This window comes from Schistocerca gregaria, chromosome 2 (genome assembly GCF_023897955.1).
Source record: "Schistocerca gregaria isolate iqSchGreg1 chromosome 2, iqSchGreg1.2, whole genome shotgun sequence".
In the NCBI taxonomy this organism is placed as follows: Eukaryota; Metazoa; Arthropoda; class Insecta; order Orthoptera; family Acrididae; genus Schistocerca; species Schistocerca gregaria.
This window is the reverse complement of record NC_064921.1, coordinates 568,756,217-568,776,832: the sequence shown is the minus strand read 5'-3', so window position 1 is coordinate 568,776,832 and position 20,616 is coordinate 568,756,217. Positions and strand designations below refer to the sequence as shown.

General features: G+C 41.8%; 1 protein-coding gene across 1 annotated transcript in view; it reads left to right on the top strand.

The window, feature by feature from the left end:
• The first annotated feature begins 6,879 nt into the window (after positions 1 to 6,879).
• Positions 6,880 to 20,616, top strand: part of LOC126332857 (esterase E4-like) — an 82,447-nt gene continuing 68,710 nt past the window's right edge. The window contains exon 1 of the mRNA XM_049996688.1: positions 6,880 to 7,141. Within this exon, the coding sequence (XP_049852645.1) occupies positions 7,007 to 7,141 (135 nt within the window). The 5' untranslated portion in view covers positions 6,880 to 7,006. The remainder of the gene's footprint in view (positions 7,142 to 20,616) is intronic.

The following is a 20,616-nucleotide window of genomic DNA, read 5'->3' as shown; positions in this document are numbered from 1 at the left end:
GTGAATTAGCATCACTCAGTTCCGGTAAGATGGGTGTAGAGGAATTATGGACAAAGTTTAAGTAGATTGCAAATAGTGGTTTGAAGAGTTATGCGTCTAGCAAGTGGATACAGGATGGTTTAATAACGAAGGTTGGAGGATGCGATGGAGCAGAGGCTGTAGCACTCTCGGTTCAAAACGGAACGCAAAAATGCGACAAGCGAAAGTTAGTAGACATTGGTGCCCCTGCGGGAACATCTACGCGCGAAGCATACATCAACTGCCGCTGTCACACCTTAGCAAAAGATCTGCCAGAGAAACCGAGGAAATTAACGCAAAATCGCTAAGCGGGTCTAAGGATTCCATTCAAACCCTTGTTGACCAGTCTGATGGGGCAGCTGAAGACAGCAAAACGAAAGCCGAAGTATCATAATTTCGCGTTCAAGAAATCGTTCACACAGAAGTATCGTACACACATACCGTCATTTGACCATCGGACAGACTCCCGTATTAACGACATAGTAATAAGTATCCCTGGTGAAGAGAAACGATTGAAAGATTTGGGAGTAAATAAATGACCAGGCCCGGATGGAATCCCACTTCGATCTTACAGAGTACTATACGGCACTGGCTCCTTACCTAGCTTGCATCTATCGTAAATATCTCGCACAGCACGAAGTCCCAAGTGACTGGAAATAGGCGCAGATGACTCCAGTATATAAGAAGTGTAAAAGAACGGACCTGCAAAGTTACAGACCAATATCCCTAACTTCTGTTTACTGCAGAAACCTTAAAAATATTCACAGTTCGAATATAATAATTCTTCTGAGACTGAGAAGTTATTGTCGACGAATCAGCATGGTTTTAGAAAGCATCGCCCTTAGGAGACTCAGTTTATCCTTTTCTCACACGATATACTGCGAGCTTCGGATGAAGGGCAACAGGCAGATTCAATATTTTTAGATTTAGGTAAAGCATTTGACGCTATGCGTCATTAGGGACTGTTGACGAAGGTGCAAGCGTACGGAATAAGTGCACAGATATGTGAGTGGCTCGAAGACTTGTTAAATAATAGAACACAGTATGTTGTCCTAGACGCGAGTGTTCATCAGAGACAAGGTTATCGTCAGGAGTGCCCCAAAGAAGTGTTGTTTTCTGTATACATAAATGAGTTGGCGGACATGGTGGGCAGCAATCTGCGGTTGTTTGCTAATGATGTCATATTGAACGGTAAGGTGTCGAAGTTGAGTGTCTTCAGGAAGATACAAGATGGTTAGACAAAATTTCCTGTTGGTGTGACGAATAGAGGCTAGCGCAGAATGTGGAAAAATGTAAGTAAATGCAAATGAGTAGGAAGATCAAACCTCTAATATTCAGATACAGTATTACCAGGGTCCTGCTTGACACAGTCGCTTAAATATCTGGGCGTAACGTTGCAAAGGGATATTTGATAGAGCGAGCATGTGAGAACTGTGGTAGCGAAGGCCAATGGTCGACTCCGATTTGTTTGGAGAATTTCAGGAAAGACTGGTTCACGTGTAAAGGAGACCGCATGTAGGAGGCTAGTGCTACCTATTCTTGAGTACTGTTCGCTCATTTGGGATCCTTATCAGGTCGGATTGAAGGAAGACATCGAAGCAATTCGGAGGTGGGCTGCTAGATTTGAAACCGATGCGTTGGAACGACACGTAAGTGTTACTGATATGTTTCAGGAACCCAAATGGAAATCCCTGGAGAGAAGGTGACATTCTTTTCGAGAAAAACTATTCAAAAAGTTTAGAGACCCGACATCTGAAGCTGACTGCCGAACGATTCTACTGCCGCCAACCCACATTACATGTAAGGACCACGAAGATAAGATACGAGAAATTAGGGCTCATACGGAGGTATGTAGACAGTCGTTTTTCCCTCCCTCTGTTTAAAGGAAATAACTAGCAGTGGTACAGAGTACCCTCCGACACCCACCATACGGTGGTTTCGGAGTATCTTAGTAGATGTAGATATAGATGCCCAAGTCTATGTTGAGTTATGTACAAAGTGCGATAGTGTGCGTAGTAATTCCCAACAGAAGCAGCTGCAGTGCATATACAGCGACGTTCAACGTACTTTGATGCAGCGTTAGACTCAGAATAACTAAAAAGGAAATTGGGAATAACGAGTAAGTGGAAATCTGTTTAGCCACCAACATATTTTGTGAAGTAGAGTAATCGCTCAGTAATTCGGACTGTGCTAACTAGAAATTCGGACTGGAGTTTTTCTTCTTTTTCTTCACTAAGTGAACGGGGGACTTTCTCTACTGGACATCGGCCGGCCGTAGTGGCTGAGCGGTTCTAGGCGCTTCAGTCTGGAACCGAGCGACCACTACGGTCGCAGGTTCGAATCCTGCCTCTGGCATGGATGTGTGTGATGTCCTTATGTTAGTTAGGTTTAAGTAGTTTTAAGTTCTATGGGACTGATGACCTCAGTTTTTTTTTTTTTTTTTTGCTGGACATCATAGCGCCAAAAGTGTTTACTCTAAAAACCCTCTTCCCATTCGCTTCATCTGTGGCCGATAATGAGGGACGTCCTGTGTGTATTATTGTTGAGAATGAAGTCAAAGCTGCTCGGTTTGCTTACTGAAGCTCACATGACGAGTTGTGTTGAATTCTATTTCTGTGATCGCTTCAAAGTGTATTAAAGTACATTCAAATCGTGTTAAGTTTAGAAGATAAAATGAGACAGCTTGATAAATTCCTAGTTGATGCTTCCGCACTGGGTTTTACGACAATATGACAGTGCTAAGTCGACTTTTTAAGACGTTAAGAAAAATGGTAATAATAAAGCTTAGTCGTTTACGCATTAAGAAATAGGAAACAAGGGGAAAACGAAGACTGACCACTGGACCAAAACGACAACCACTGATCTTGGGGTGTGTACCGTGCCGAAACAGCAACCCTCTGGAGTTTGTGTAAGAGGAATATTTTACCGAAGAGTCGCAGTGGAAAGATTAACTGAAAAGTGTGTGCGGTACCTTATGTGTAGACTTTGCAAGAGTTCATGCAGTTCATAAACATTTAATTTTCGATACTTGGTCATTAAGTAAGGAATGAATCACTGTTTCTTTCGTGTGCTACTACTGATGGTTTAAAATCAATCCTAAGTAGGAAACTTATAAAATGTAGGTCATTTAACAATATTATGCAGCATCTACCAGGCACCTATAAAGCTAAGTAACAAATGGACTTATATACCATAGAGTTATGCTTTCACTGGCCCAACAAATATCGAGAGTGAAAAAATTACATCAGACGGTAGTGCCTCATTGGCTGCTCTGGCCGCGAAATTGTAGATCAAGGTGACACAGCACATAAGAGGTTAAGTACATACAGTAAATATAACACAAATTATCCAGTACCGGCAATATTCATTTTGGAATACGAATGGAAATATGTAGGTGCAGCCGTTTACATTTAAAGCTTGTTCAATGTAACCTCAGATTATTGGTTTAAATTTAGTTTTTTAATGGTATTGTTCATTATTTAGATATTATTATATTAGTTGCTTTGAAATTAATATACTGTATAGCACTGCAGTTAGTTTTCCAAAATATTTCCTATTTAACCACTACACTCTCTGTATGTTCTGTTTCTAATTGTACCCTGAAGTAACTGTTACAGGAAACATTTATGTAATTCGTACTGGGACTCAGTGGCTGTTACCTGCGGCTGCGTCGCATGTCAGTAGTTTTTTTATGATGAGTGGTAGTAAGCAAGCAATTGTTCATACAGTATTTTCACTAACCTCATGCGTCTGACTGAGATATGTGGTTTTAAAACTGCCGTTTTGAGCGGCGGCTTTCGCTAATTCTCGAACTATTTCCTTACGTTTAACGTTAGCCATGATGTGGTTCCCGCCCTTCCCCCTCCACCCCCGCCTCACCGGCGATCGTGATCCCGTCGCTCCATTGCCCAAAAGCACGACGAAACGGCGGCACGCTCTGCGCCACTGCAGAGCGGTGCGTGCGAGGGTCATTGACAGCAGTGGGCATCTGTGAATCGTGCTACTCAAGTACCTGTGCATCATTTAGTGTGGATATGAGACGACAGATTTAATATTTGTAACATAGTTTATGTTTACTGGTGTAAAAAATGTTATATCCCCTACTTCACACTCGTAGGGGTCATTTTTCTTCTTGTTACTTTATAAAGTTCTTCCTCATGGCTCAAGGCTACCTCCACACCAAATTTCATCGTAATCCGTTCGGCAGTTTAGTTGTAAAAATGTGACAAAGTTAATTTCGCATTTGATAATATCAGTTTGGAAGTATGGATTAAACGCTTTGAGGATTTATATTTATGGAATACTCCGTCAGTTCTAGGAGGAACGTAGACTTACTGAATACACAGTATTAATGACCCAAAACAATACTTATTTAATAGTTCGTTAAGAATCGGCTCTCAGCTTCTTAGGTCATTGTTGGATAACTTAATACTAAACAGATTGTCCACAAACTTCAGCAAGAGTTCATATCTGTACAACGATCATTGTACAAAGATTACGTTCACCAATTTATGCATATTACATAGAAGCCTACACACGTGTACAACGAATCTGGTTTATGCATTCATATACGGTAGTTTTAGTATATGAGTATACCGCAATATAAGATTTGTTTGCTCAGAGTCTCTCTGGGTATTACATTATGCTTACGTTTTGTATCGATGGTCATAAAATCTCACATATTTATGTAGCAATCTTTGTGCAACTATGAATCCTCGCTAAAGTTGTTTGGATTATCTGATTGCCGGCCAGATTTGCCAAGAGGTTCTAGGCGCGTCATTCTGGAACCGCGCGACCGCTACGGCCACAGGTTCGAATCCTACCTCGGGCATGGATGTGTGTGATGTCGTTAGGTTAGCTAGGTTTAAGTAGTTCTAAGTTCTAGTGGAGTGATGACCTCAGGTGTTAAGTCCCATAGTGCTCAGATCCATTTGAACCATTTTTATTATCTGTTTAGCATTAAGTTATCTGATGATGGTCGAGGAGGCTGAAAGTCTATTCATAAGGAACTATTAAATATATATTGTTGGGCAACATTAATTAAAGTTTTTAATGACAGAATAAACACTGTATTCATTACGTTTAACAGTATTAAGTAGAGCATATCAGTCAATAGAAGCATTTTCACAAATGATACAGGTCAACAGCCAAAGAGCTTTTTCAAAGATTGATTATGTTTCCCCAGGCCGCGTTATATTCTTCAAAGGATGACACGATTTTGATGGAATGAAGCCTGTATGTTGCTGCACGCTACACTGAAGTTACTTGTGAATCCCCGATGAAAATTCATTCTTTAGGTTTGGAGCGTGTTCAACAGACACGACGGTTTTAGATAAATTTTAAATCGCAATATGGTACTGCTGTGCCTGTGTTATTCCGAATTACGATGTAAGAGATCCTTTGGACATGGGCGCATGTCCGAAGGAACAGGCACTACGGCTGCTAGAGCCGTGATGAAACACATGAAGTGTATTCGCAAATATTGACTAACATCAGCTATATAATGGAACGACGACAGTGAAAATTTTTGCCTAACCAGGACTCGATCTCAGGTTTTCTGCTTTTCTGTAGCGGTCGCAACACTTTTTTTATCACATTTTGTTCGTTGCTGTTTGTTGGATTTGTTCGGAGCGGACGCATCACGACACTCATCCAAATTCGTCATTGATCCATTCAACCGGCCGGAGTGGACGTGCGGTTCTAGGCGCTACAGTTTGGAACCGACCTACCGGTACGGTCGCAGGTTCGAATCCTGTTTCGGGCATGGATGTGTGTGATGTCCTTTGGTTAGTTAGGTTTAATTAGTTCTAAGTTTTAGTCGAATAATGACCTCAAAGTTAAGTCGCATAGTGCTCAGACCCATCTGAACCATTTGATGTTTTCATTCAGTACTTTATTACAGAGAGCAGCTTACCCTCTAACCGAAAACGCTGAGCTACAGTGCCGGCATTTCTATTGGACTATCCGTGCACGACGCACTGAGAGACCCTGGCTTCCCTATGATTCGAAATAACACAGGCACTACAATATCGTATGTATCCGCCGACACCGGGTGACGGATTTGCAAGCAAAATGTCTCACCTACATGAAAATAAACATAATGAAAGTACGAGAGCAGGTTGACGACACACGGAAGTTTGGGCCCAACCGGGAGTCGTGCAACGATAGCGACCGTTCGCGAAAAGAGGGAAGTCAGCAGGGTTCGAGTCCGGCACAAACTTTCATTGTCGTTCGTTATACAGCTGATAATAGTCCATACTGAAACTACGAATACATTTCATGTATTAAACCTCAATAGCTTTCTTTCAGTGATCCGCTTTTGATGACATATAGTCTGTACGTTGCCTTCAGGGTAAGCTCAAGTTATCTGTGAAAGCCTACACACACACACACACACACACACACACACACACACACGACTGTTTCAGACACCTCGTAGTTAGTGATATTATTTTTATGAAATGAAGACTGTATATTGCTCCAAGCTACGTCGAAGTTACCTGTGAAATCCCATCAAAACTGGTCTAGTAGTTTTCGAGATTTACGTTGTTTAAACAGACGCAACAGTTTTACAGGTTTATTTTAAGTATATAAGTTTACTCGAGTTTCACTGTATTTCACTGCAACAGCTTCGCTGCTGCACTCTGCTATTAACACGAGAGAAAATGAACAAGATGAGTCGAAGTATTAATAAGTCAAAGTTTTGATAAGTCGTCGTTTTGAGCAAGGCATCAGAAGGAGTGGGAGCGGTGGGCGAGCGTGCTTGCGCGCCCGCCTCGGTGTGTGCCCCGAGCACTGGGATAACGAGTGGGTCGCGACGGTTGCAGATGGCGGTCATGCTGGCTCACTGCTCTGTCTATCTCCCCCCTCCAGTGCCAACTCGACGGGAAGCAGCAGCGACCTTGGCGGCAGCGCACGACACCAGGCAACGCTCGAACGCGGTGCGCTAGTAGAAGGCAGGCTCTGTTGTGCGAGAGAGCGTGGCGACATGGCTTCCGTTACAGCGACCGTCCGCCAGGGAGCTCTGCGGGGAAAGGTCGCCACCACTCACACTGGCAAGACTTATTACAGCTTTCAGGGCATCCCTTACGCCAAGCCGCCGGTTGGCCCGCTCAGGTTCAAGGTTAGTAGCCCTGCGCAGTAGTAGCGAGTTTGAAAGTCAGCTGACTCGCCTGACCGCAGCCCTTTTATGGAAACTCTAAATATTATTTTGGACTTCTGACGCAGAAAATATAACGGAACAGTACTACTATTCGATACACTTTACGTTCACTTCGTGTTTATAAACATTTACCATATATAGATTGTTACTTTAGGCGGCTAAATTGCTGGTGTTTGACAGACTTTTTTGCCGTTTTTGGGACTACAGCATAAGCATAAGAACATCATCATCTTCCAATAACTACAGAAATGCACCATCAATAACATATCATTTATTGGGTCGTTAATTTTGCAGCCACTGTTGCACTTACTTTAGTAAATTACTTTGCTCGGGGCCCATGTCATTCACGGGATGAAACAACAGAAACAGCTGTTTGCATAATTAACGATAAAGTACAGATAAACCAACACTGGTAGCGTATTATTTATTTTAATTTTCTTCATGAGACGCGAGTATCCCGTGATATTCGTTGCTCCGGTGGCAACACTTGGAAGTTAAACAGCGCAAAACATCTTCCTCAACACAAACTTTATTTTTATGTACTCAGCAATAAACTTTGTTTACATAGCAGGTATGTACTTATGACCAAATATTAAAAATGGATTTGTTTCATTTTACTGCTTGTACTGATTCACTTGCATAACTGCTTCCCACAAAGACCTTATAAAAGTAAACATCACCCTGATGAAAAAATCAGTGACCAGATTTTACTCTGTCCCCGGAATCTAAAATGTAGAGACATTCATCGCAGCCGTCTACACTTAACAGGTAAATTACACTTAATCATCCTCGTTAGAAAGTGGGCAATATGCAGGCCTCGAAAGCACAGCACTGTATGAATCTTCTTTTTGACAGAAATTTCGGTGAGTGAGTAATAGGGCCTACGTAGTAGAGAAATTTTGTTCTGGATATAAGGCGCACCTCTGATGTGAACAATTTTTTTTTTTTTATAGAAACCAATACATGTGACAGCACATTAGTGCAGTCAGATGTTCTTGGAAAATGATATAAATGACGGTATTATGCGGGTTTTTACGGCGACTTAAAAGTTAAAAATATTCCATACCCCCCCAGGAGTAGTTCCCTTCGCCTACCAACACCTCCATTAGAAAAAATTTAAACAAATCTTATGAAAGCCCTTGCCAATGTGTATTCTTTATTCAGTTCTGTAAAATGCAAACATATTTTGAGCGATAGTTCTTAAATGAAAGCGAGGCTCACAGGAAGATTTCTTTGGTGTCATTACCTTAAATTTTACCGTATTGTGATAAGTAAGTCCCGTTTTAGATTGTTAGATACCGTTAGCGTGTCATCTGCAATTAACCGATCTTCTTGTGAATATTGTTGACAATTTAACAAATAACTTTATCCTTCAAAGTAATTTTGTTCTGCAGAATTATTTCGTGCCTATATTTTTTTATTATCTACAGCCAGCTTTCGAAAATCATTCCCAATCTGCATTCTCGTGTGCCGTTGTTAAGCACACAAAAACATTGCACATATTTCTGGATTTTCAGCCTTAAATAACACATTTCCACTTTACGAAAATCGATGTTTGTGTTGCTGCTGTGTGTCAGGTCCCTGTTAATGGTGACGTGTTCTCATACTACTTTGACGCCAACTTTTCCTTTCACGCCTTAATTACGCGATTGCATACTGTAGTGTAGTTGTTTATGATCTCTTATCCTTTGTTAATGCCTTGTGTATGTGGAAATTTTTTTGTTGTAAGTTTATAGCACAGGCTGTTGATGGATTTTGGCATTCTTAAGGCTGTTTTAGTTGGGTGATAGTCGTGGGCAATAAAGTCGTCTGGAAATGTGATACTGGAGCTGTTATGAACAGCTTGTTTAAAGTGCCTCTAAAAGTAATTATGATGATATTAGCATATTTGCTGACCACTTAGTGACCCACAACCATCACCCAATTAAAAAAAGACTTAAAAATACAAAAATTCAACTAAAGCGTTTCCTGAAGCCTTAAAATATGAAAAAACACACAGAAAGAATCAGCACAAGGAAAACAATTTATAAACGACTATAGTACACTATGCAGTGGCACACTAGCTGGATGCAAAGCACTCAGAAGCAACAGTAACTGTTTCGCTTAGTGGGGAAGTATTACTTACTTACGAATTCCGCAAAGCATGGGTTTTGTACGCATGACTCATGTTGTTTAAATTTGACTTCCTTGTTTTTTGAGTCATCAGTCTTCTGGTTTGATGCGATCCGCCACGAATTTCTCTTGTGCCAACCTTTCCATCTCAGAATAGCACTTGCAACTGTTGTCTTAAGTTCTTTGCTGCATGTATTCCGATATCTCCCTTCCTTTACAGCTTTTACCATCTACAGTTCTCTGTGGTACCACGTGAGCTAGTCAAAGTCTTAACAGATCTGTCATCATGTCCTTCCTTTTTGTCAGTATTTTCCACATATTCCCTTCCTATACGATTCTGTGCAGAACCTCACCATTCCTTACCTTATCAGGCCATCCAATTTCCAACAATCGCCTACAGCACCACATCTCAAAGGCTTCGATTCTCTTCTGTTCCGGTTTTCCCACTGTCAATAACTCAGTACCATACAGTGCTGTTGCAAATATACTTCCTCAGAAATTTTTTTCTCAAATTAAGAGCTGTGTTTGATACAAGGCAGACTTCTCTTGTCCGAGAATGGCTTTTTCGCCAGTGCTAGTCTGCTTTTTATGTCCTACTTGTCCAGCTGTCATGGTTTGTTTCGCTGTCTGGGTAGCTGAGTTCCTCAGCTTCGTCCACTTCATAATCCCCAGTCCTGATATCAAATTTCACGCTGTTCTCATTATTGTACTGGTCATTACTTCCGTCTTCCTTAGATTTGCTCTCAAGTCATATTTGGTACTCATCAGACTGTTCATTCTGTTCAACGTACCCTGTAATTTTTCTTCGCTTTACTGAGGATAGGAACGTCATCAGCGAATCTTACTGATATCCTGTCACTTTGAATTTCAATCCCACTCTTGAACCGCCCTTTTATTACCGTCACAGCTTCTTCATGCACAGAATTGACAGTAGGAGCAAAAGACTACGTTCATGAATTTCACCTTTTGTAATCCGAGCAGTTCTTACTTGGTCTTCCACTCTTATTGTTGCCTCTTGGTTCTTGTATAGCTTACCCCCATTTTTTGACAATTTAGAACGTATTACACCATTTTATATTGTCGAGCGTTTTTTCATGTCGATAGTCAATGAATGTGTTTAGAGTTTTGCTTCCATTATCAACTACAACGTCAGAACTGCATCTGATACCTTTATCTGTCCTAAAGCGAAAACGATAGTCATGTAACAAATCATTAATTTTCTTTCCCATTCTTATATCTATTATTGTGGTCAGCAGCTTGTAAACAAACTTTTAAACTAATTGTACGATAGTTCTCGCGTCCCTTCTTGCTATCTTAGGGATCGTGTGGATGATGTTTCTCCGGAAGTCTGATAGTATATGGCCAGGCTTATACATTCTACTCATCAACTGAATCGTCGATTTGTTGTCACCTCCCCCAATTATTTTAGAAATTCTGATTGAATGTTACCTGTCCGTACTGCATTGTGTGATCTTAGATCTTCCAAAGATCTTCTAAATTCTGATACTAACAAAGGATCCTTTACCTCTTTCCTATCGACTCATGTTCCTTCTTCTATCACTCGGTCAGGTAAGTCCTCCCCTCATAAAGGCCCTCAGTGCGCTCTTTTCCACCTATTCGCTTTCTCTTCTGCATTTGTCAGTGGAATCCTCATTGCGCTCTGTGTTACCGACCTTGCTTTTTAACTTCACCGCAGGTGGTTTCGGCTTTTCTATGTGCTTCATCCGTCCTTCTCACGATCATTTCCAGTGACTACACAGAACAGGAACTTTGTAAACCACCCACTGAGTGTACAATATCAGTGGTTGGTATCCGCAGTTCCTATTGTGTGCCATCCTCTGCACACATCAGTGGAGAATGGACCAAAGAAGTTCCACATCGGATCGAAACCGGTCATCACTTAAAAGTGTTTTTATGTGATCAAGACAGTCTAATACTTTATTCGGTGTCATTGTTTAAATGTATATGTTCATTTCCTCATAGTGAAATCATAATATTAAAAATATGAAATAAATATGTGGTCGTTTCTCCGATTTTATAGTGATAAAATTTCTTTAGTAAGAAAAATGACTGACTGAAAGTAATTATATATTACTCTCGGTTGCATAAAACATGTTTCTACACACTTGAAAACGAAAATCGTCTTTTTCTGGAGAATAAAGAAGAAAGTAACTATATCGGCAGTAAATAATTTTTTTAAATGATATAAAAGCAATTTCCTGTAGATGATTGTCCTGAAATAATATAAGGTGTTTCTGAGGTTAGCGTAATAGACTCCCTTATTAATTGCGCAGGTGCTTCTTTCCTTCAAACGCCTCTTTAATTTTCGTAAATGTAGCTTCCATTATTTCCCTAGTTACGCCAGTGTCTCCAGCCTTGCATTTTTTCCTCTAGCCAAACCTGCTTGGCCATCTTGCACTTCCTGCCAGTCTTATTAGACGTTTGTATTCCCTTTCACTCGCTTCATTTGTCGCATGTCTGTTTCTAGGTTCCATACCATTTATCTCATAAATTGTTATGGAACTTTTGCAAAGTGTTGTCTTTTTGTGTATGTGATTGATGCCTGCCCTATTTCATCACGGTAAGCTTCCCATTTCTTTCATTTTTCTGTTGTATTCCTTTGTGTGTATCAGTGCACTGCTTCCTAATGCTTCCTCTGAAAGTCTCAACAAGCCATGGTTCCATCAATTTATCCAACACACTTCTCTAAAATTTCCTAGTTTTTTTTAGTTTCTTGAGTTTTATTCTGCACTCTGCCATTATCAGAAACACGCTGTATCGTATCGTCACAGTAAACAAGTACCCCCCCCCCCCTCCCCCTCCACCCATGGGAGCTCGCCATTCTTTCGTGAGCTCTTGCGTGGTGCACATGGGGACCCAAGCTATTGCATCCCATTCTTCCTTCCCAAACTGCATTTCCTTCTCTGTGCCCCTCCCTCCTCATCCTTGCTCCTTCCTTGCTGCCCCTCCTTTCCCTCTTTCGTTTCTTTTGTGTCTTCTTTCCCCTGGTATTGTCCCCATTTTGTCATGATCATGGTATGGCGTGGAAATCGTGGAGGTTCGATGGCAGTGTTGGCGCCCAATGTGTGTAGCACCTCTGGGACGCCCCTGCTCTTGTTGTTACCTTCCCCTTCTCTCCAAGTTCTTTGATCTTCATGTTGGCCCGATGTTACCCATACTTCGTCTACTCATTTTCCCTTCCCATTGACTGGACTGTGGTATTTGTGTCGTTCCTTCCACTTTGTGTCATGGGACTGATGAACTCGCTATTTGGTTCTCTCCCCCCAATCAACCAACCAACCAACAAATCAATCGATTTTTTTTCTCCTGATGGGACATTTTGTTATTCTGTTGACCAGGCTTAGAAGAGTTTGGCAGTAGGAAATTTGTCGTTAGCGTACTGTGGATAGAGTTCACGTAAGACTCACGTGCAAGTTAAATGTCACATTAGTAGTGCACATGATCTCATTATTGCAAGTTTCATTTTAATGTGTTCCTGTGACTTCCAGTAAAGTTCTTTTTTCTTCCACTATAGTGTTAAGCAGAGAAATGTGTTACGGAAACTGTTTATGCTATGACGCCGGCCGGAGTGGCCATGTGGTTCTAGGCGCTAGTCTGGACCAGAGCGACCGCTACGGTCGCAGGTTCAAATAGTGCACTGGACATGGATGTGTGTGATGTCCTTAGGATAGTTAGGTTTAATTAGTTCTAAGTTCTAGGCAACTGATGACCTCAGAAGTTAAGTCGCATAGTGGTCTGAGCCATTTGAACCATTCTATGCTATGACGAAACTGGATATGCTGTAAAAAGTTTAGCGACCTTTGTTAGGAGAGCACAAACGTAGCCCACATTCAACAAGCCTTTCTCTTCGGCGGTATGCAAGGCGCTGCTGAGCAGTGGATAAACACGACGCTGTATTTGGGTTTACTAGTGACATGGAACACTTAACAGAAACGGTATAGTGCAATGATAAAACAAGAAAGACCGTGAGTGCGGTGCAGCTAAATCACAAAAGAAGCTTATTACATTCTTATATCATGTACGTCTTGTCTTCGTGTGAGTGATACAAAAACAGACGGTATTCTGCTAGTATTTGAAGGAAAACGGCAGAAAATGTGTCGGTCACAATGAGTCCAAAATTACGGTAATAAAATTATTTTTAGGCAGTGACGACGTCCTTGCAGTCGTTCAAGCCGCTAATAAAAAGATGCTTCTTGTTATTATCAGCGACTTAGTGGTGATAAAGACATAACCAGTTACTTATAATGGTTGGAGGCTTTCAGAGACACTTCGTGTCTCAAGATAAACCTATTTTCAGGTATTCGTCAGGCAGGCATTGCAAAGGAACTACAGTTATTACAGCGTCGTTAGTTTCTCTAATGGCTGCAAAGAAGCATTTCTTAAATGACGCCTTGGAAAAATGTCTTCACTCTTTTCATGCCCCTTTGTACACGTACTTCTGTATGCAATCTTTATTACTAAACGTCTAACCCGGTCCACATGTATGTTCCCAGCTTCAGATTTTAAGTGTCTAATGGATCCAGGAGCAAAAAAAGTGTCACATTATTTTATTGTTGCCCGAATTCAGAAATTAAAATTGTCATCACCTACTCATTAAGTGAATAATCGTACAGGTTTAATACGAAAGTCAGAAATTAAAATTAGAAGCTGTTTACAGGGCTCGAAACAACGTAAGTCTATTACCTGACTACTTTCATCCTATATGAGAGCACGTAGAGACTTCAAACGATCTTTTCACATAATTTCAAACCTTCTCGATTTTTTTTTTGCTGACACCATTTCCTGTACATTCAATTCAACTTCAGCTTCAAAATTAAGTTTTAGTGTAATTTTTCTTACTGCTCTATTCGCAGCACATCTTAAGGCAGTATCCACATAAACAGGGTGTTACAAAAAGGTACAGCCGAACTTTAAGGAAACATTCCTCACACACAAATAAGGAAAATATGTTATGTGGACATGTGTCCGGCAACGCTTAATTTCCATGTTAGAGCTCATTTTAGTTTCGTCAGTATGTACTGTACTTCCTCGATTCACAGCCAGTTGGCCCAATTGAAGGAAGGTAATGTTGACTTCGGTGCTTGTGTTGACATGCGACTCATTGCTCTACAGTACTAGTATCGAGCACATCAGTACGTAGCATCAACTGGTTAGTGTTCATCACGATCGTGGTTTTGTAGTCAGTGCAATGTTCACAAATGCGGAGTTGGCAGATGCTCATTTGATGTATGGATTAGCACGGGGTAATAGCCGTGGCGCGGTACGTTTTTATCGAGACAGATTTCCAGAACGAAGGTGTCCCGACAGGAAGACGTTCGAAGCAATTGATCGGCGTCTTACGCAGCACGGAACATTCCAGCCTATGACTCGCGACTGGGAAATACCTAGGACGAGGACACCTGCAATGGCCTAGGAAATTCTTCGTGCAGTTGACGATAGCCCTAATGTCAGCGTCAGAGAAGTTGCTGCTGTACAAGGTAACGTTGACCACGTCACTGTATGGAGAGTGCTACGGGAGAACCAGTTATTTCCGTACCATGTACAGCGTGTGCAGGCACTATCAGCAACTGATTGGCCTCCACAGGTACACTTCTGCCAATGGTTCATCCAACAATATCACTTCTCATTTCAATGCAACTGTTCCCTTTAAGCATGAGGCTTAATTCCAACGTGATCGAATTGTAAATTTTCACAATCATCACGTGTGGGCTGACGAGAATCCGCACGCAATTGTGCAATCACGTCAACACAATTTTCTGTGAACGTTTGGGCAGGCATTGTTGATGTCTTGATTGGGCCCCATGTTCTTCCACCTACGCTCAATGGAGCACGTTATCATGATTTCATACGGGATACTCTACCTGTGCCGCTAGAACATGTGCCTTTCCAAGTACGACACAACATGTGGTTCATGCACGATGGAGCTCCTGTACATTTCAGTCGAAGTGTTCGTACGCTTCTCAACAACCGATGGATTGGTAGAGGAGGACCAATTCCATGGCCTCCACGCTCTCCTGACCTCAACCCTCTTGACTTTCATTTATGGAGGCATTTGAAAGCTCTTGTCTACGCAACCACTGTACCAAATGTAGAGACTCTTCGTGCTCGTGATGTGGACAGCTGTGATACAATACGCCATTCTTCAGGGCTGCATCAGCGCATCAGGGACTCCATGCGACGGAGGGTGGGTGCATGTATCCTCGCTAACGTATGACATTTTGAACATTTCCTGTAACAAAGTGTTTGGAGTCACGCTGGTACGTTCTGTTGCTGTGTGTTTCCATTCCATGATTGTGATTTGAAGAGAAGTAATAAAATGAGCTCTAACATGGAAAGTGAGCGATTCCGGACACATGTCCACATAACATATTTTCTTTCTTTGTGTGTGAGGAATGTTTCCTGAAAGTTTGGTCGTACCTTTTTGTAACACCCTGTATAACCGCATGTACCTACAAAATTATTTTATCATACGGTACCTAGGTCAGGAACATGAAGTCATAAAAATTGAGATGCGGGAAAGACTAGTTATTAAAAACGGAGTTCGATAAAGAATTGGCGGCGGGTATGTGAGGCAGGGGGCTAAGAACAACGTGTGCAGTGGTTCATGATCCGCGTGTAACGGGTTAGATTCCAGGTCACGAGATACTAGTGACAAATGTGTGGCCAAAAGGCAGTGAGAATTTGGTGAAGTACCTACATAGGTAGGAATGATCATATAAATAAAATAAGAGAAATCAGAGCTCGAACAGAAAGGTTTAGGTGTTCGTTTTTCCCGCTCGCTGTTCGGGAGTGGAATAGTAGAGAGATAGTGTGATTGTGGTTCGATGAACCCTCTGCCAAGCACTTAAATGTGAATTGCAGAGTAGTCATGTAGATGTAGATGTACATCAGATTTATATTCAGTCTCGGGACTGTCTGCCAGTCTGACGCAGCGAGGCCGGCCGCGGTGGACTCGCGGTTTAGGCACTCAGTCCGGAACTGCATGACTACTACGGTCGCAGGTTCGAATCCTGCCTCGGGCATGAATTAGTGTGATGTACTTAGGTTAGTTAGGTTTAAGTAGTTCTAAGTTTAGGGGACTGATGACCATAGATGTTAAGTCCCATAGTGCTCAGAGCCATTCGAACCATTTGACCCAGCGAGAGCTCCGTGAAGCATTTATTCCAGAATGCAGCCGCGAAAACCTACGTTGTCCAGAGTTCTGGGTTTGAATTTCATGCCTTTCCTCGTTTTCTACGGCATAAGGGGGTGTTAGTCTCGATGACCCACTCAACCTAGGTGACGTTTTGTTTGAGGGTCGCGTTTGTGTCAATCCAGAGAAGCAGGCTGTGCACTTGCTGTGCCATTAACGGAATCTTTTCTTTCTTCAATACTATTTCATACTTTTGTTTATCCTAATACCGGCATACAGGAGCTTACAGCACTGGCACATTATATTTAACCTGTTTTATTTAAAATCATTATTTTGTACATAATACATATTACAGAAAAATGGAGGAACAAGTAAATGGTGAACAGTGTTTGCAGTGGTGGTGAATGAATAAGGCGCAACTGTCAGTGACTTATTATCACTATAATCATCATCAATCCATTTTTTGTGCAATTACCTCACATTGGCACGGGCTTGGATTGCTTATTAACGGATGTCATATGGTTAATTTAAGCAGTGGTCGGATGGCGTGTGGACTGTCGGTACCCCCATCCCCCCCTCCCCCTTCCCGCACCCCAGGATGGAATACGTGTACTCAGTGTTCTACTTGTAGTGTTCTCTCTGTGAAAGTGAGGGAAAGTTTTCCAAATGTTTGCAAATCACGTAACTGAATCCGGACTTGAGTTCCAGCCCAGTATTCACCTAGTGGGATGCAGAAAACCACCTAAAAGCCATTTGCAGACTGGATGGCACACAGACTGTGGTTGTGGAACGGCTGGATGATTTTGATCTGGTGCTGGCGCACCTCCCAGTCTCGAAAGAAGGGAGTCAGCTAATCTTAACACACTCGGCCCCCCTCGCCGATTCCACCCTATGTGTGGTTACGAGTGGAAACTTTCATATCATTAAGGAGTACTTCTGTTTTTATTGCAGATTACAATTGTACGGCAAAATCTTTGGTCTGAAGCATTTTCTTTTTTCCTCACAGATGGTGCTGTAATCGGCGTAAAAGAAATAGGTACACAACAGTAATTTACGACATGCTATACAATAGCCCTTCAATATTCAGTGGCAAGTGGGACCACACCTCCACGCTATGGTCGTAGTACAGTATTTCAAAACTTCTCATTGGAAACCCCATTTGTGACATTTTATTCATCCGATATACCAAAAAGGGGACTACTCGAGGTGTTACTGCGGCCGTCTCTCTAGGCGAACGCTACTCTACTTTTCCAGTCACAGTAAGTGTTCAATCTTAATAACGCCAACTTCAATACCCTTTCCAAATGACTGTGCTCAGGACAGATGTATATCTGCGGGAATGTCAGCACAGGAATTTCTGATGCAGTGGACCATATCGTCACGGCCTGTTGGCATTGCTGATACACCTTCATTTTTCAAATATACTAACAGAAAGAAATTTGGCGACATCAAACACGGCGACTTAGTGGGCCAAATAATAGAGCCAGCTTTCACGATCCACCGAGCAGTGTAAAAACGCTTTAATACCTCCCGTTCTTAAATTGCCTAATGCGATGGGCAACGGTTTTACTGAAACCAAATACCTTGTCGAACGTCTGGAGAAACATTATACTATAGTACCGGCAATTCCTGATCCAAAAATTTCCGTTTGTGTCCATTGAATGTGCTGCCGATAAAATACTAAAGAATTTGTTCTCCATGATGCCACACCATATCTTAACTGACCTAAGGACATTGATGATAAACTTGCCGCAACCAGTGGGTGCTGTCTACACTGCAGTTATCCATGCTGTGCCTGTTAACGCTAGCATGCTATGTGATCGTAGACTCAACGGTAAACAGTACCTCGGCAAAGAACATCGGCGTCGTTTCAATTTGTTGACATGTCCATTCACTGAACACTACCGGTCAAGGAAATCGGCGCCATGAACTTCTTGATGCAGTGATATGTGGTATCGTTGATCAGAAATTACGGTATATTTTCCGGGTGCTTAACCGTGGGTTGTGGTGCAGTGCCGCTAGTACAACTATTTCATCATCTTCTTCTGTAACACGTTTACTTCGTTTCCTTCGTTTCCTTTTTCCCGTCTACGCTGCCATCAGACATAGAGGCGTTCACAACCTTGTAAAAGTACGAAAGACAACAAGACAACAGCAGCCTTAACATTTCTCCTACGTTCTCAAATCTGGATTATTTCAATTTTCTCTTCTGTGGCTGAAATGTTATCATCCACTTGCACGTATATTCTCCAAATGATAGGCACGCAATAAACACTGTGCAAGTTTTGTAATAGTTACATGCGTTATCTGCTCTACGTATGCACAGTACATGAGAACCAGTCGCGGTGCACTGCCTTTTACGATGCGTCGCAGTTCGCTATGCGGTCACCGTGAAGCGTCGAGTAATCCCTTGTACGATATGTCGGAGGAATATAGCGTTGTGAATGGGGTTTCCAACTTCTCCTTCTCCTTCTTCAGTCGCGCTACAGCCCTTCGTAAGCCTTGTATTCTTCAACGATCTTCCTCAAATTTTCTCGGTTGTTTTCTGCTCTTTTTCACCTCCAGACTCCCAACTGGTGAGGTCCATTATTACTTCGTCAATCCATCTTCTTCTAGGTTTCCCTTTTCGCATAGCTGAATGGATTACACCTTTCATTTCTTTGGAATTCGATCCTCTGCAATTCTCTCCACGTGCCTTTGCCATTGTATTGGCTGTGATTTCAGAAATTTTACTATGTCCCCGCTTTGAATTAGCACTTGTAATTTGGCGTTGTATCGTATTCACCAGCCTTCTTCCTCCTTTATTGGACCATAGATTTTGAGAAGTATTTTCCGCTCAAGAGTCCTTAGTGCATCTTTGTCATGTTCTGTGAACGTACATACCTCTGACCCGTATGTTATAACTGGGTAGACTTGGGAGTTATATATTTGCAGTTTTGTTTTTCCTGTAACGACGCTATTTCTGAAAAGTTGTAAATTTGCAAAGTAAGCTCTGTTTCCTTCTTGTATTCTTTCCCTTACAGCCTTTCCTATACTGTTATTTTTATCAGAGCTCCCATGTAGTTAAGAGGACACTCCTTTGAAGTATTTCCCATTGATGTTTAGGTCATTATGGGTTCTTCTGGCCTCATTACCATTTATTTTGTTTTGTTTTCATTTACTATGAGGCGAATTTTTAAGACCTTGGTTTCCATTGCCTGATATGTTTCTTAGAGTATGCTGATATTTCTTTCTACTATAACAAGGTCATCAGAGTATGCACATATCTGGCTAGTTCTCATAAATATTGTACCTCTTGTTGATGTTATTAACTACAATATTCAGGGCTATATTGAATAGGACAGTGGAGAGACTATCACCTCGCTTGACGCCTTTATTACAGTCAAAGGTTTCACTTGTTACGCTAAGGATCTTTACTTTTGCTCTTGTCTCTGTCATTGTCATTCTGATTAATCTTATTAGTTTAGCACATATACCTATGTACAGTTATTGCCGGTTTATGCTGTCAGAGGATTGTTGAAGTCGATGAACAGGAAATGCAGATCAATATCATTTTCATGAAACTTTCGCATCGTTTGTCTTATCACAAATATTTGATCAGTTGTTCCTGTGTCTGGTCGAAAGCCTTACTGATATTCCCCTAGTATGTCTTCTGTGCACTTCTGTATCCTATTGTTTAATATACGTGTGAAGATCTTACAAGCTGTGCTTGGTTTTAGTTTTCACATATGTCTGATACTAATGTTTGGAGCTCCTTCATTACAGCATCGCTACCAGTTTCTATTAAATCAGGGATTGTGCTGTCTTCCCCAAGGGCTCGATTGTTTTTTCACTTGTGCACAACCTGTGAGGCCTCTTGTGGTTTTGGTTTTGTTGCCTCACAGGCCGGCCGCGGTGGTCTAGCGGTTCAGGCGCTCAGTCCGGAACCGCGGGACTGCTACGGTCGCAGGTTCGAATCCTGCCTCGGGCATGCATGTGTGTGATGTCCTTAGGTTAGTTAGGTTTAAGTAGTTTTAAGTTCTAGAGGACTGATGACCACAGATGTTAAGTCCCATAGTGCTCAGAGCCGTTTGAACCATTTTTGTTGTCTCACTGGCATCATTGTGTACTTCCAGCTCCACTCTCTGCTCGTGTAGAACTGCCTCTTACAGACAGGTGCTTAGTGTATCTT